We start from the raw sequence: 15,498 nt of genomic DNA, 5'->3' as shown, positions 1-15,498 counted from the left end.
ATTATTATTCTAAAATAGATTTTTTAAATTCACTCATCAATCTATACACAATACCCCATAATGACAAAGCAAAAACATTATTAAACCCTGATCTCACATTTACATAAGTATTCTGACCCTTTACTAAATACTTTGAAGCACCTTTGGCAGTGATTACAGCCTCAAGTCTTCTTGGGTATGACTCTACAAGCTTGGCACACCTGTATTTGGGGATTTTCTCCCATTCTTCTCTGCAGATCTTCTCATGTTCTGTCAGGTTGGATGGGGAGCATTGCTGCACAGCTATTTTCGGGGGTCTCCAGAGACGTTAGATCAGGTTCATGTCCGAGCTCTGGCTGGGCCACTCAAGGACATTCAGAGACTTGTCCCGAAGCCACTCCTGCGTTGTCTTAGCTGTGTGCTTAGGGTCGTTGTCCTGTTGGAAGGTGAACCTTCACCCCAGTCTGAGGTCCTGAGCGCTCTGGAGCAGGTTTTCATCAAGGATCTCTCTTTGCTTCTTTCATCTTCCCCTCGATCCTGGCTAGACTCCCAGTCCCTGCCGCTGAAAAACATCCCCAGAGCATGATGCTGCCACCACCATTCTTCACCGTAGGGATGGTGACAGATTTACTCCAGACGTGACACTTGGCATTCAGGCTAAAGAGTTCAATCTTGGTTTCATTAGCCCAGAGAATCTTGTTTCTCATGGTCTGAGAGTCTTTAGGTGCCTTTTGGCGAACTCCAAGCGGGCTGTCATGTGCATTTTACTGAGGAGTTGCTTCCGTCTGGCCACTCTACCATAAAGGCCTGATTGGTGGAGTGCTGCAGAGATGGTTGTTTCTCCACAGAGGAACATCGCGTTCTTGGTCACCTCCCTGACCAAGGCCCTCCTCCCACGATTGCTCAGTTTGGCCAGTCGGGCAGCTCGCTTTGTCATTATGGGGTATTGTGTGTAGATTAATGAGGAAGGCTGTAACGTAACAAGATATGGAAAAAGTCAAGGGGTCTGAATACTTTCTAAATGCACAGTATATCTGTCCTCGGCGCTCCATGCTCCATGTATAATTTAGACTGCCAGAGGACTCTTGCGCCAGTTATAATTTAAAGGCATGCCTGTATAAACTATCAAACAAAATGGCCAGTATCATTGCTTGGCATTACTGCTAAATATATTCACATGGAGCGTTTTATTTTTTACCTTTAAAAAAACATGCATAAAAACCTTGGCGTTTCCGAGTGGAATGTGTTGTGCACCGTCCCTACTTAAGATAATGTAATTGCTTATTTATTTATTTGCGCTGTTACATAGGCATATAAGTCTATATTGGATTGACTTCAGATATGGTTTGATATAAAATAATGTGAACTCCTACAAACTCCCTATTTCCTTTTCCACAAATACTAGAAGTATCTTGGATGTTGAGAAGAATACGGTCTCCGAGGACACTGAGAGTGTGTGAACATTAGAATCGAGGTGTTGTCTGTCTGATACACCTTGCTAGTTACTTGATTGCAAAACATAGGTGACTCCTCATATCTGGCTCTGAAATAGGGGATCGCCCAGTACTGAAATAGGGGATCGCCCAGTACTGAAATAGGGGATCGCCCAGTACTGAAATAGGGGATCGCCCAGTACTGAAATAGGGGATCGCCCAGTACTGAAATAGGGGATCGCCCAGTACTGAAATAGGGGATAGCCCAGTACTGAAATAGGAGATCGCCCAGTACTGAAATAGGAGATCGCCCAGTACTGAAATAGGGGATAGCCCAGTACTGAAATAGGGGATAGCCCAGTACTGAAATAGGGGATCGCTCAGTACTGAAATAGGGGATCGCTCAGTACTGAAATAGGGGATCGCTCAGTACTGAAATAGGGGATCGCTCAGTACTGAAATAGGGGATTGCCCAGTACTGAAATAGGGGATCGCTCAGTACTGAAATAGGGGATCGCTCAGTACTGAAATAGGGGATCGCTCAGTACAAAAACAATACTCAAACCTGGCTGTGTCTTGGAACTGGCCAACTCAACTGTTGAACTCCCTGTGATCAAGTATTTTCTCATCTTCTAAATAATGTTTTTGTTTATCTAACAAGCTCTTTTGTTCTCATAATGTAATACTGCTCCTTCCCACCAACTCTTCCCTTTCAACCCCTGAAAAGTTAAGACATGAAACAGAGGACGTCATCGCTGCTGGTCAGTATTGGAGTCAGTCCAAGGTCAGTCCATTAGCCCAGCTGAACCCTCCTGCCCCTGAACCATGTTGCCCCACTGCGTCGTGTGTACTCAGTTGTGTTCTCTCCTTTTCTAGAGGATGTTCGTCAGTGGAAGCAGAGCTGTGTGACTGGGGTTGGTCACATGGTCAGACCCTGGGAGGTTATGGTTCATAGGCTAGCTGTGACAAGCCCAGGCTGCATTCTCCCCAGAATGCTCTCTTGGTCACAAGTAGTACTCCTTCCCATGGTCTAGTCTATACAGATCCCCAGTCTCTCTCTTATTATCCCCTAGTCTTAATCGACTGTGTGTGATGTGTTTATGTTGTAGATGTATTGGTAGTGGGGGGTTTCAGTCACACATTGTCTCCCTTGGTGGTGGGGGGTTTCAGTCACACATTGTCTCCCTTGGTGGTGGGGGGTCTCCCTTGGTGGTTCAGTCTCCCTTGGTGGTGGGGGTTTCAGTCACACATTGTCTCCCTTGGTGGTGGGGGTTTCAGTCACACATTGTCTCCCTTGGTGGTGGGGGTTTCAGTCACACATTGTCTCCCTTGGTGGTGGGGGTTTCAGTCACACATTGTCTCCCTTGGTGGTGGGGGTTTCAGTCACACATTGTCTCCCTTGGTGTTGGTGGTGGGGGGTTTCAGTCTATCTCTGAAGTGTTTATTTCTCTGTGAAGCAGGTAACATTTACTCAGAGATACAGAGGAAATGAAGAGGCCGATTGGAACTCTCTCTCTCTCAATTCAAAGGGCTGACAAACATCGTGGAATGTTTCAACTCACAAAATAATACTTAGAATGTTTATATAATATCTTTAGTTCAGTAAAGTTACTACTAGACAACACATTGTCTGAGAAACTGAACTTTTTCTCGGGTGCTTTCTGTTAGATTGGTTTTCATAACTATTCTAACAGAAAACACCTGAGAGAAGGTTCAGTTTCTCAGACAATGTGTTGTCTAGTAGTAACTTTAGCTAGTCTGGAGTGGGCCTGTCTGTTGTACTGTTTGGTACAAGCATTGCCAGGGGAACAGGGAAGCCAGTTTGAATGTATGTTTTATTTATAACTGTCAAGGGTTTGTAAATGGTTGAAATAAACAAATTAAACTAATGTAATCAAATGCACTGAAAAAGGCCTGCAGTTAGGAGTTCAACATATGATATTCTCACAGCTGGAATAATGATGTTGCCATGTGTTTATTGATTATTGAAGAAGATTTCAGATACAGAAGGCACATGTTTTATCTCACACAAGGAACATTCTGTTCTTATTGAACAACAATGACATTGATGGGGTAGTCTCAGGCTGAGTTGAATAGCTTCAAGCTATTGGGACAGGGCCTTGGACTTCAGCGGCGATGTAACTGTAGATGTTACGTAACCGCAGACACAGGAGGCTTCCAGCAGCTTATGTCACACCAGGAAGCGGAGTCCAAGAACTGCCTTTGAATTTCTCAGCTGGGTTTATATTTATTCTCTGACTGCCTCCGGTATTTGTACTACGCTTCTGGGTGTAATGGTTACAAGTTTTAGTATTGTAACTTCTAATCATTTCGTTCACTGTTTTTGTTGAGTGTTCCTTGCTCTTATAATCATCACATCCAGACTTAAGCTAATGTGGAAATAAACAAGTCAATCCTAAGATATTATATTTGAGAATTCTTCATTAAGACCGAGACATGGATATAGATTTTGACAAACATAGCCGCTCTGAGCTCATCAGGTTCTTGACAGAGTTGGCATGAAGCCATATAGGCGGAGGAGGTAATTACCTTATTAACGGAGTAACTCGTTTTGCATGTGCGGTCGAAATCCAAATTGCCTCCACATCCTGTTTAACCATTCCGTGGGGCCAGGGGTTGAAACTAGCTGTCACTGACCGCTGATGGCTTCCTCCTGCTGGGTCGGCATGGCGTGTCTGAGGCTATCCTGCTGGGAGCTCCAGACCAGCGCTAGCTCCAGCCCCAGGCAGCCCCCTCCAATAATCTGCCCCAGGCACAGGCTGCTTATCTCCGCCTCATCCTGTGACATGACAGGGCGGTGTCACTGAGGGCATTGTAGTAGAGAGAGATTGGTAAGCTGAGACCATCCCTGATCTCTCCTTCTATAGAGAGCAGGGTTATGGATGTGGTTGTTGCCCTCAGTGGAGATGCACACAGCTGAGTTACAGTAAATGGGGATGAATGAAATAGTGCCTGATTTTAATCTACATTGTACTCAGCCCAAACTGACTGTGGTCTCATTATTAGCTGCCCAAATCCCTGGAAGGCTTCCTTCTATAATATAGCTAATTATCTCCCCCTTTGCTCCATAGTCAATGGCTCTCTCTCTCTGCTCCATAGTCAATGGCTCTCTCTCTCTGCTCCATAGTCAATGGCTCTCTCTCCCTCTGCTCCATAGTCAATGGCTCTCTCTCCCTCTGCTCCATAGTCAATGGCTCTTTCTCCCTCTGCTCCATAGTCAATGGCTCTCTCTCTCTCTGCTCCATAGTCAATGGCTCTCTCTCCCTCTGCTCCATAGTCAATGGCTCTCTCTCCCTCTGCTCCATAGTCAATGGCTCTCTCTCCCTCTGCTCCATAGTCAATGGCTCTCTCTCCCTCTGCTCCATAGTCAATGGCTCTCTCTCTCTCTCTGCTCCATAGTCAATGGCTCTCTCTCTCTCTCTGCTCCATAGTCAATGGCTCTCTCTCTGCTCTCTGGCTCTCTCTCTCTCTGCTCCATAGTCAATGGCTCTCTCTCCCTCTGCTCCATAGTCAATGGCTCTCTCTCTCTCTGCTCCATAGTCAATGGCTCTCTCTCCCTCTGCTCCATAGTCAATGGCTCTCTCTCTCTGCTCCATAGTCAATGGCTCTCTCTCCCTCTGCTCCATAGTCAATGGCTCTCTCTCCCTCTGCTCCATAGTCAATGGCTCTCTCTCCCTCTGCTCCATAGTCAATGGCTCTCTCTCCCTCTGCTCCATAGTCAATGGCTCTCTCTCCCTCTGCTCCATAGTCAATGGCTCTTTCTCCCTCTGCTCCATAGTCAATGGCTCTCTCTCCCTCTGCTCCATAGTCAATGGCTCTCTCTCTCTCTGCTCCATAGTCAATGGCTCTCTCTCCCTCTGCTCCATAGTCAATGGCTCTCTCTCCCTCTGCTCCATAGTCAATGGCTCTCTCTCCCTCTGCTCCATAGTCAATGGCTCTCTCTCCCTCTGCTCCATAGTCAATGGCTCTTTCTCCCTCTGCTCCATAGTCAATGGCTCTCTCTCTCTCTGCTCCATAGTCAATGGCTCTCTCTCTCTCTGCTCCATAGTCAATGGCTCTCTCCCTCCTCCATAGTCTGCTCCATAGTCAATGGCTCTCTCTCCCTCTGCTCCATAGTCAATGGCTCTCTCTCCCTCTGCTCCATAGTCAATGGCTCTCTCTCCCTCTGCTCCATAGTCAATGGCTCTCTCTCCCTCTGCTCCATAGTCAATGGCTCTCTCTCCCTCTGCTCCATAGTCAATGGCTCTCTCTCCCTCTGCTCCATAGTCAATGGCTCTCTCTCCCTCTGCTCCATAGTCAATGGCTCTCTCTCCCTCTGCTCCATAGTCAATGGCTCTCTCTCCCTCTGCTCCATAGTCAATGGCTCTCTCTCCCTCTGCTCCATAGTCAATGGCTCTCTCTCTCTCTGCTCCATAGTCAATGGCTCTCTCTCCTCTGCTCCATAGTCAATGGCTCTCTCTCCCTCTGCTCCATAGTCAATGGCTCTCTCTCCCTCTGCTCCATAGTCAATGGCTCTCTCTCCCTCTGCTCCATAGTCAATGGCTCTTTCTCCCTCTGCTCCATAGTCAATGGCTCTCTCTCTCTCTGCTCCATAGTCAATGGCTCTCTCTCTCTCTGCTCCATAGTCAATGGCTCTCTCTCCCTCTGCTCCATAGTCAATGGCTCTCTCTCCCTCTGCTCCATAGTCAATGGGGTGGCAGGTAGCCTAGTGGTTAGAGCGTTGTGCCAGTAACCGAAAGATTGCTAGATTGAATCACCGAGCTGACAAGGTACAAATCTGTCGTTCTCCTCCTGAACAAGGCAGTTAACCCACTGTTCCTAGGCCGTCATTGTAAATAAGAATTTGTTCTTAACTGGCTTGCCTAGTTAAATAAAGGTTTTAAAAAATGACTCTCTCCCTCTGCTCCTTAGTCAATGACTCTCTATCTCCCAGCAGTGACTGCAGTATCATGGCCTCTGGACCATCAGATGTGTTGACCAATCAGGATCCAGCAGACACCACTGAAGAGTGCACAGGTAAACCCATACTTTAACTAATTGCTAGCCCTTTAAAGGGGCTCTTCACTTTTCTCTGGTCATGGAACTCTGTCTGTCTGTGGTAGTGCTATGGTCAATGTGTGACAGCAGATCCTATTTGATCAGATTTTTGATTTATAATACAGTTTATTAGGTACAACCATCTAATACTCCTGAGTGGCGCAGTGGTCTAAGGTACTGCCTCTGTGCTTGAGTCATCACTACTGACACCCTGATTCAAATCCAGGCTGTATCAAACCCGGCTGTGATTGGGAGTCCCATAGGGTGACGCACAATTGGCCCAGCGTCGCCCGGGTTTGGCCGGTGTAGGCCGTCATTGTAAATAAGAATTTGTTCATAACTGACTTGCCTAGTTAAATAAAGGTTCAATAAATAACATATTTTTTTCATAAAAGTTCTGTGTCGGACCCCACTTTGCCTCCAGAACAGGGTGAATTCTTCAGGGAATAGATTCTATAAGGTGTCGGAAACGTTAGTTGCTGAATTGGTATCAAGGGACCTAACGTGTCCCAGGAAAATATTCCCCACACCTGTATACCACCGGCACCAGCCTGTACGAGGCAGGATGGGTCCATGGACTCGTGATGCTTACACCAAATCCTGACTCTGCCATCAGCATGATGCTACAGGAACTGGAATTTTGTCGAACCAGGCATTGTTTTTCCACTACTCAATTGTCCAGTGTTGGTGATCATGTGCCCACTGGAGCCACTTCTTGTTGTTAGCTGATAGGAGTGGAACCTAGTGTGGTCGTCCTCGTGTAATAGCCCATCCGTGACGAGGACTGACGAATTGTGCGTTCCATGATGCCGTTCTATACACCATTGTTGTACTGCACCATTATTTGTTTGTTTATGGTCTGCCTGTTAGCTTGCATGATTCTTTCCATTCTCCTTCCACCTCTCTCATCAACAACCTTCTCGGTAAACCCTAGACACTTTTGTGCTTGAAAAGTCCAGGCACCGACGATCATACCACGCTCAGTCGCTTAGGTCACTCGTTTTTCCCATTCTAACGTTCAATGGAACAGTAACTGAATGCCTCAATGTCTGTCTGCCTGCTTTATATAGCAAGCCACGGCCATGTGACTCACTGTCTGTAGGAGCGATACATTTTCATGAACTAGGTGGTGTACCTAACAATAAACTGAGCAGTGAGTGTATATAATAATAATAATAATATGTCAATTAGCAGACGCCTTTATCCAAAGTGACTTAGTCATGTGTGCATACATTTTCTTTACGGCTGGTCCCGGGAATAGACCACGTACACTGCCATTACAAGCGCCATGCTATACCAACTGAGCTACAAAGGACCACGTTTACCTGGGATAACAGTTTGTAATAGGTTTAACATCAGCTCAAGGGGAGTAAGTTGTGGTTGGGTACGGCAGTGGTCTCCAGATCAACAAGTACATTCAGTTTCTGTTTGACTGTTTATCTCCTGGTCATGCATCTCCTTCATGTGTCCCATCTAGGCCTACATTTAGCCTGTTTGACAAAAAGACCCTCTCTGAACAGAATGTCTTTGTGTTTACATTTTCAGCTATATGTACAGTATGCATTCAAAATATGTAGTACCTCTCCTATTGGGATGACGTTTTCCATGAATTGTTGACTTTTCCAGCCATACTGAATGGGCCAGTTTTAAAGTGTGTGATCATACCAGCTCTAGGCCTTGTCTACAGTTGGATCTCAAAGTCTTTTCCAGAGCATGTGAGCCAAGTCACGGGATGGTGTGGCTTTATATATAAATAGTCTCTCACTAGCAAGCTTCAACCCTCCAAGCAGCACTCACTCTTTAATCAGACGATTGCATTCCTGGCTGCTGAAGGGCTCCATCCGAGGATTGTTCACGTTGCAGTCATCCCCTCCCAAATATTGGCAACATTTCTATGGATCCAACTAACTTGACCTTCTCTTTTAAGAATTGGCCATTCTGCTTTGTTTCTGGTTATGCTGCTACTTTGCCGTAATCATCATATTGTTTCTAAAATAGCTTGATGTGTTGTATTCATGAGCTGTAGGCACCACCCTTATCACCTAGCAAATGTCTCAGATCTTGGCCTGCTATTATTCTCAACAAAGGAGTTGAGAGAGTTTACACTCACAAAAAAACACTTGAAGTAGTTAAAAAGAGGTGTTGAGAATTTCTACTGTGGTGCTAATGTAAATGGAACAGTGGGAGTATTTTTACTATCTCATTAATGCTACCTGGGTTTATGACCAGCAGGGTAACTACTCTCAATTGAGTTCACATGAGGGAATAGTTACATTTCAAATAATGATTGAGGTTCGTTACAAAGCTTTCAGTTAGGTGGTCTTATTTGTTCAGTGGTGGAAAGATGTGAAGGAAAATGATAAAGAATATGGTTAAAAACTGGTGAAAACTGGTAGTGAAGGAATAGGTCCCATTTGTTAACTGGACATGAATAACCTCTGCCATGCTCTATTCTTGATGTGATCTTCAATGTAGGCAAGAAGAAGTCCAAGTTCCAGACCTTCAAGAACTTATTTTCTAAGAAGAAGAGAAAGGAGGCCGCTGCTCCTGCCGGGGGGGACAGTGGGTTGAAGTGTAGCCAGTCTAGTGACAATGTCAACGCCCCCGAACCTGCACTTCTCATCCGCTCTGAGAAAGACGAGGGCTCTGGGTAAGATGATTTTCTTTTCACAATACAGGCAATTTAATTTTATTCCCAAGGAACAAATGCGTCATTGAATTTCTACCTGGTAGTGTGAAGTCTCCTCTACATATGTTTACAACTTTAAAGGTACATATTTGTCCTAATTTTGAGTGGACTGCTGGAAATGAACGTTCTCCCTACCACTTAGTCACCTGAATAATAAACCCAGTCTTCTCCGCTCATTATATATATTTATTTATTTTTTATTTATTTTTTATTTTTTAAGCAGCCTTATAGGCTACCTGCTGCAGATTCAGGGTCTGCGTCCCAAATTGCTCCCTATTTGATGTACTACGTTTGACCAGGGTCCATAGGGTTCTGGTCAAATGTAGTGCACCATACAGGGAGTAGGGTGCCATTTGGGACAGAGGCAGGGCTAAGGACTTGTCATTCTGCTTTTTAGGTTTTTCTACAAACTTTATTAGACTTAGTCCTACATGATTGAATGGAGATGACCCAGCCACTGCCTAGAAGCACAAATGTTCTGATCTGTCATTTTTTTTCTATTTCTTTCTTTCAAAGGTCAAAAATAAATATGGGTAATAAGGCTCTGTCACATGACAGTGTCTTTGTCTCTGAATCTCCCCTGTCAGAGGTGACTGAGGGTCTGGGAGTCTCTCAGGACAGCATCCATGGGAAAGTCAAGTCTCTACAGGTGGGTAGTAGAGCCTCTGTCCTATTCCTCCACACTGGGACTGGCTGTAATATGACCTGTTGTAGCTATGGTCCTCTACTTTACTATCTCCGACATTCAGGTCTCTCTATCGGTGTTAGCGTTGCCACTCCGTCTTGTAGAACCTGGGTATAAAATTAGCCCGTCTGGTCATAAGCCGGTTAGACTGGGCGCTAGTTAGCCAAGGCTCATCCTTAGTTGTCACCTGTTCTAGACAGCATCCCACCGAAGGTCAGAGTGTACGTACAGAACTCTGAAGCACAACACAGCTAGTGTTGGCTAGGCACAACAACATGCTAGAACAAGGAGGAGATAATCGAGAGAGAGAGACTTGGCTGGTGTTGTTCAGTCATTTTGGAGAAGGATATGGATTCTAAAGCCTGGGAGGAAACAGACCTGAGACCTAGGGATCAGCTGAGCTCATACTAATAAGAGTATTTTCAGTTTGTGTCTGTAGTACCGCTTTCTTTCACCACCCACAGTCTATTTCTCAGCTAGAGAGGATTTCTTTAACACACTTTCACTTATCAATCCACTTTGAGAAGAGTTCTCTACAATGGGTTGGATAGCATGGTCTTGGAGAACACTTGGTCTGACAGGAAAAGCCACTCTGCTTAGTAAACTAATCCTGCACACACATCATGATAGCCACTCCATATGAACACATAAAAATACTGAAAACGCTTGAAAATAGCTGATAGGAGTGGTTGATGAGTATGTTATTCCCCTGCAGCTCCAGCTGAAACAATCAGGCTCTCCTCCGTCTCTGTTGAAACAGCTCATCAGGCTAGGCTCTCCTCCGTCTCTGTTGAAACAGCTCATCAGGCTAGGCTCTCCTCCGTCTCTGTTGAAACAGCTCATCAGGCTAGGCTCTCCTCCGTCTCTGTTGAAACAGCTCATCAGGCTAGGCTCTCCTCCGTCTCTGTTGAAACAGCTCATCAGGCTAGGCTCTCCTCCGTCTCTGTTGAAACAGCTCATCAGGCTAGGCTCTCCTCTGTCTCTGTTGAAACAGCTCATCAGGCTAGGCTCTCCTTCGTCTCTGTTGAAACAGCTCATCAGGCTAGGCTCTCCTCCGTCTCTGTTGAAACAGCTCATCAGGCTAGGCTCTCCTCCGTCTCTGTTGAAACAGCTCATCAGGCTAGGCTCTCCTCCGTCTCTGTTGAAACAGCTCATCAGGCTAGGCTCTCCTCCGTCTCTGTTGAAACAGCTCATCAGGCTAGGCTCTCCTCTGTCTCTGTTGAAACAGCTCATCAGGCTAGGCTCTCCTCTGTCTCTGTTGAAACAGGTCATCAGGCTAGGCTCTCCTCTGTCTCTGTTGAAACAGGTCATCAGGCTAGGCTCTCCTCCGTCTCTGTTGAAACAGGTCATCAGGCTAGGCTCTCCTCCGTCTCTGTTGAAACAGGTCATCAGGCTAGGCTCTCCTCCATCTCTGTGTGTGAAGAAGATGGATGACGCAGGAACTCTTTCAGAAGATGACGGCCTGCCCTGCAGCCCACCAGAGTACTCCACCCTGCACACTGTCCTGGCTGGGGTGTCCCACAGGGTACGCATCATTATGCAGTCAGGACTGGCATAGTATTCATGGGGTTTGTGCGGTCAACTTCATGTTAGCGATCATTGCACCAGATTAGCTACGTAGCTAATTCTTGTCTTCAGTCCCTATTATAATTGTGTGGTATGTACTACGTGACTGCAGTCACACTGTCCCTGGCACATACAATAGATATACAATACATACCACACATTCATGCTTCATGAAAGCTACCAAGAGGATGACTCCATGCAGTCATGCTTACTTCTACAGCACAGGAGGCTGTTGAGGGGAGGATGGCTCATAATAATGCCTGGAATGCAGTGAATGCTATTAAAACGTATGGAAACCATGTGTTTGATACCATTCCAGGAATTTCGTTCCAGCCATTACAATGAGCCCGTCCTCCCCAATTAAGTTGCCACCTGCGGTCTACAGATCTATTACTGCCAATCACCCTTTTTCTAACTGCATTGTGTCTCATCCCATCTGTCTCTAATTCCAGTCTTCCAAACCGGTGCAGAGGAACAGCTCCCTGAGTCTGGAAGGGACCGACAGTGATGAAGACCAGGTAATAACCAGTTATCCATGTCTCTCGTTTACTTCTTTGTTTTTGTTATGCGCTTCCTGTTCAGTGGACACGGTGAACAATCTTCCTGATCACCATGACCAATCAGAATACGAGTGGGCTATTTTGTCATTTTGATTTTAAGAATAAATGAATGTCCTCCAGACGAATTCCATGAGTTGATGTCTCAGAGCACATCTTTCTTTTGATGAGGTATGAAAGCTTTCATGTCAGATGCAGTGTTGAGCAATAGGAGTGAATCAGGATGGAGACATTGTTGAGCTTCATACATCCACAATATGTAGACCAGTGATGAGCCCGTCCTCCCCGTTGGTCCGGGGTGCAATTTCAAAGCTTGGTTGTGCATCACCAGTCACTCAATTAGCCCATGTCAGCAAAAAAAATGTGTGATTGGTAAGTTAGTCTAGCGGCCAGCTATCTAAACTTGTAGTAAGCATGGTCAAACTACCGACCGGGCAGGGGCCCATTGATCATCAGTTATCATATTAAAAATGGCAAATCTTTGCCTCCACACTATGGCAAAATGTGTAGAATTGCACGTAGCTTCTATTACTTTTCTATCAATGATGGCAGACCATTTTTCTCTTCCGCTGTCTTTTCCACATAGCCATGAGTTTAACAGGTCAGAATGGAGGGGAAAACCTCCAGAGAGTACCTGACTCCATTCAGCATTTTAAAATCTAATTTGGTTTGTAAACCACCAGTGTAGATGAACAATAAAGTGCTTACAGTCCTTCCCAACAATGCAGAGAGAAATAATATAAAAATAATAACACAAGGAATAAATCCACAATGAGTAACGATTGGATATATACATGGGGTGCCATTACCAATGGATGTAGAGGGATATCGGGTAGTTGAGATAGCTATGGACATATAGGTAGGGATAACGTCTTAACTGATGCCTTGTGGGATGTCAGAAAGATAGGGGATAGTCCCATGGGCACATAAAACAGGACTACTATATCTTACCATGTGTGATTTTCAGAAGTTGGTGACTGTTCATCCTCAATGACACACACAGACACACACACACACAGACAGATGCAATAGTTTGTGCCTGAAGCCCCAAATAGTTGTCATGTGCTTGTGTTTTGCCTTGTTTGAGATGTTTCAGCTTGACCCAGAGCTGTAACAAGCTAGAAGATGGTTTTTCAAGCCATAAGAGGGAGCGTACTGTTGAACAAGCCATAAGAGGGAGCGTACTGTTGAACAAGCCATAAGAGGGAGCGTACTGTTGAACAAGCCATAAGAGGGAGCGTACTGTGGAACAAGCCATAAGAGGGAGCGTACTGTGGAACAAGCCATAAGAGGGAGCGTACTGTTGAACAAGCCATAAGAGGGAGCGTACTGTTGAACAAGCCATAAGAGGGAGCGTACTGTTGAACAAGCCATAAGAGGGAGCGTACTGTGGAACAAGCCATAAGAGGGAGCGTACTGTGGAACAAGCCATAAGAGGGAGCGTACTGTGGAACAAGCCATAAGAGGGAGCGTACTGTGGAACAAGCCATAAGAGGGAGCGTACTGTGGAACAAGCCATAAGAGGGAACAAGCCAGCGTACTGTGGAACAAGCCATAAGAGGGAGCGTACTGTTGAACAAGCCATAAGAGGGAGCGTACTGTTGAACAAGCCATAAGAGGGAGCGTACTGTTGAACAAGCCATAAGAGGGAGCGTACTGTTGAACAAGCCATAAGAGGGAGCGTACTGTTGAACAAGCCATAAGAGGGAGCGTACTGTGGAACAAGCCATAAGAGGGAGCGTACTGTGGAACAAGCCATAAGAGGGAGCGTACTGTGGAACAAGCCATAAGAGGGAGCGTACTGTGGAACAAGCCATAAGAGGGAGCGTACTGTGGAACAAGCCCACTAAGAGGTTGAAGATGTTGACCTGACAGTAATATTGCTGTGGAACAAGCCATAAGAGGGAGCGTACTGTGGAACAAGCCATTCAGAGAGGGGAGCGTTGAGCTCTGTTGAACAAGCCAAAACATGAATTTACTATGTCTAATGATCTAATCCACTGCTGGAACAAGCCATTTAAGAGGGAGCTAATGATCTAATCTGTGGAACAAGCCATAAGAGGGAGCGATCTAATCTGTGGAACAAGCCATAAGAGGGAGCGTACTGCTGGATACAATACCCACAAGCCATAAGAGGGAGCGTACTGTTTAATTTTTATATCTAATGATCTCCTCTGTGTGCAGCGAACACAATACACTGAATGAAGCCCAGCACAAATCTTTAGTTGAAGATGTTGACCTGACAGTAATATTGCTGCATGTCATTCTACTGCTATGTTTCTGCAGGATGTATTGTTTAACTAGGAGAGAGGAGGGGGGGGGGTGTCTCCTGTGTGGTCTGAATTCATTCCAATAGTTTTCTCTTGCATTCAGACTGTCTGCTACAAATGGGGACATAACACAACTCTGCCAAGTTGAGCTCTGGTTATAGTCTGGCTATAGAACAAACAAAACATGAATTTACTATGTCTAATGATCTAATCCACTCTGCTGGATACAATACCCAACACAACACATTTAATTGACTATATATCTAATGATCTAATCCACTCTGCTGGATACATTAACAAACACAACATGAATTTACTATATATCTAATGATCTAATCCACTCTGCTGGATACAATAACAAACACAACATGAATTTACTATGTCTAATGATCTAATCCACTCTGCTGGATACAATAACAAACACAACATGAATTTACTATATATCTAATGATCTAATCCACTCTGCTGGATACAATACCCAACACAATACATTTAATTTACTATATATCTAATGATCTAACCCACTCTGCTGGATACAATACCCAACACAATACATTTAATTTACTATGTCTAATGATCTAACCCACTCTGCTGGATACAATACCCAACACAATACATTTTAATTTACTATATATCTAATGATCTAATCCACTCTGCTGGATACAATACCCAACACAATACATTTAATTTACTATATATCTAATGATCTAATCCACTCTGCTGGATACAATACCCAACACAATACATTTTAATTTACTATATATCTAATGATCTAACCCACTCTGCTGGATACAATACCCAACACAATACATTTCATTTACTATATATCTAATGATCTAACCCACTCTGCTGGATACATTAACAAACACAACACATTTCATTTACTATATATCTAATGATCTAACCCACTGCTGGATACATTAACAAACACAACACATTTCATTTACTATATATCTAATGATCTAACCCACTGCTGGATACATTAACAAACACAACACATTTCATTTACTATATATCTAATGATCTAACCCACTCTGCTGGATACAATAACAAACACAACACATTTCATTTACTATATATCTAATGATAACAACATTAACAAACACAACACATTTAATTTACTATATATCTAATGATCTAACCCACTCTGCTGGATACAATAACAAACACAACACATTTCATTTACTATATATCTAATGATCTATCCCACTGCTGGATACATTAACAAACACAACACATTTCATTTACTATATATCTAATG

At 44.5% G+C, this 15,498-nt stretch overlaps 1 protein-coding gene across 6 annotated transcripts in view; it reads left to right on the top strand.

Moving 5' to 3' along the window:
* LOC112256026 (CRACD-like protein) overlaps positions 1-15,498 on the top strand; it is a 28,776-nt gene that overhangs the window by 5,485 nt on the left and 7,793 nt on the right. For 2 of the 6 annotated variants that reach the window (XM_024428966.2, XM_024428964.2), the window contains exons 2-6: positions 6,370-6,449; positions 8,946-9,120; positions 9,676-9,808; positions 11,229-11,369; positions 11,863-11,928. In XM_024428966.2, the coding sequence (XP_024284734.1) occupies positions 6,383-6,449; positions 8,946-9,120; positions 9,676-9,808; positions 11,229-11,369; positions 11,863-11,928 (582 nt within the window). In that variant the 5' untranslated portion in view covers positions 6,370-6,382. Of the gene's footprint in view, positions 1-2,139; positions 2,197-6,366; positions 6,450-8,945; positions 9,121-9,675; positions 9,809-11,228; positions 11,370-11,862; positions 11,929-15,498 lie in introns of all 6 variants that reach the window. The other 4 variants (XM_024428965.2, XM_024428963.1, XM_042325889.1 and 1 more) reach the window with 3 other exon arrangements.

This window comes from Oncorhynchus tshawytscha, linkage group LG08 (genome assembly GCF_018296145.1).
Source record: "Oncorhynchus tshawytscha isolate Ot180627B linkage group LG08, Otsh_v2.0, whole genome shotgun sequence".
NCBI classification, from domain to species: Eukaryota; Metazoa; Chordata; class Actinopteri; order Salmoniformes; family Salmonidae; genus Oncorhynchus; species Oncorhynchus tshawytscha.
The sequence above is the reverse complement of the archived record's forward strand: the minus strand, read 5'-3'. Positions and strand labels throughout refer to the sequence as shown.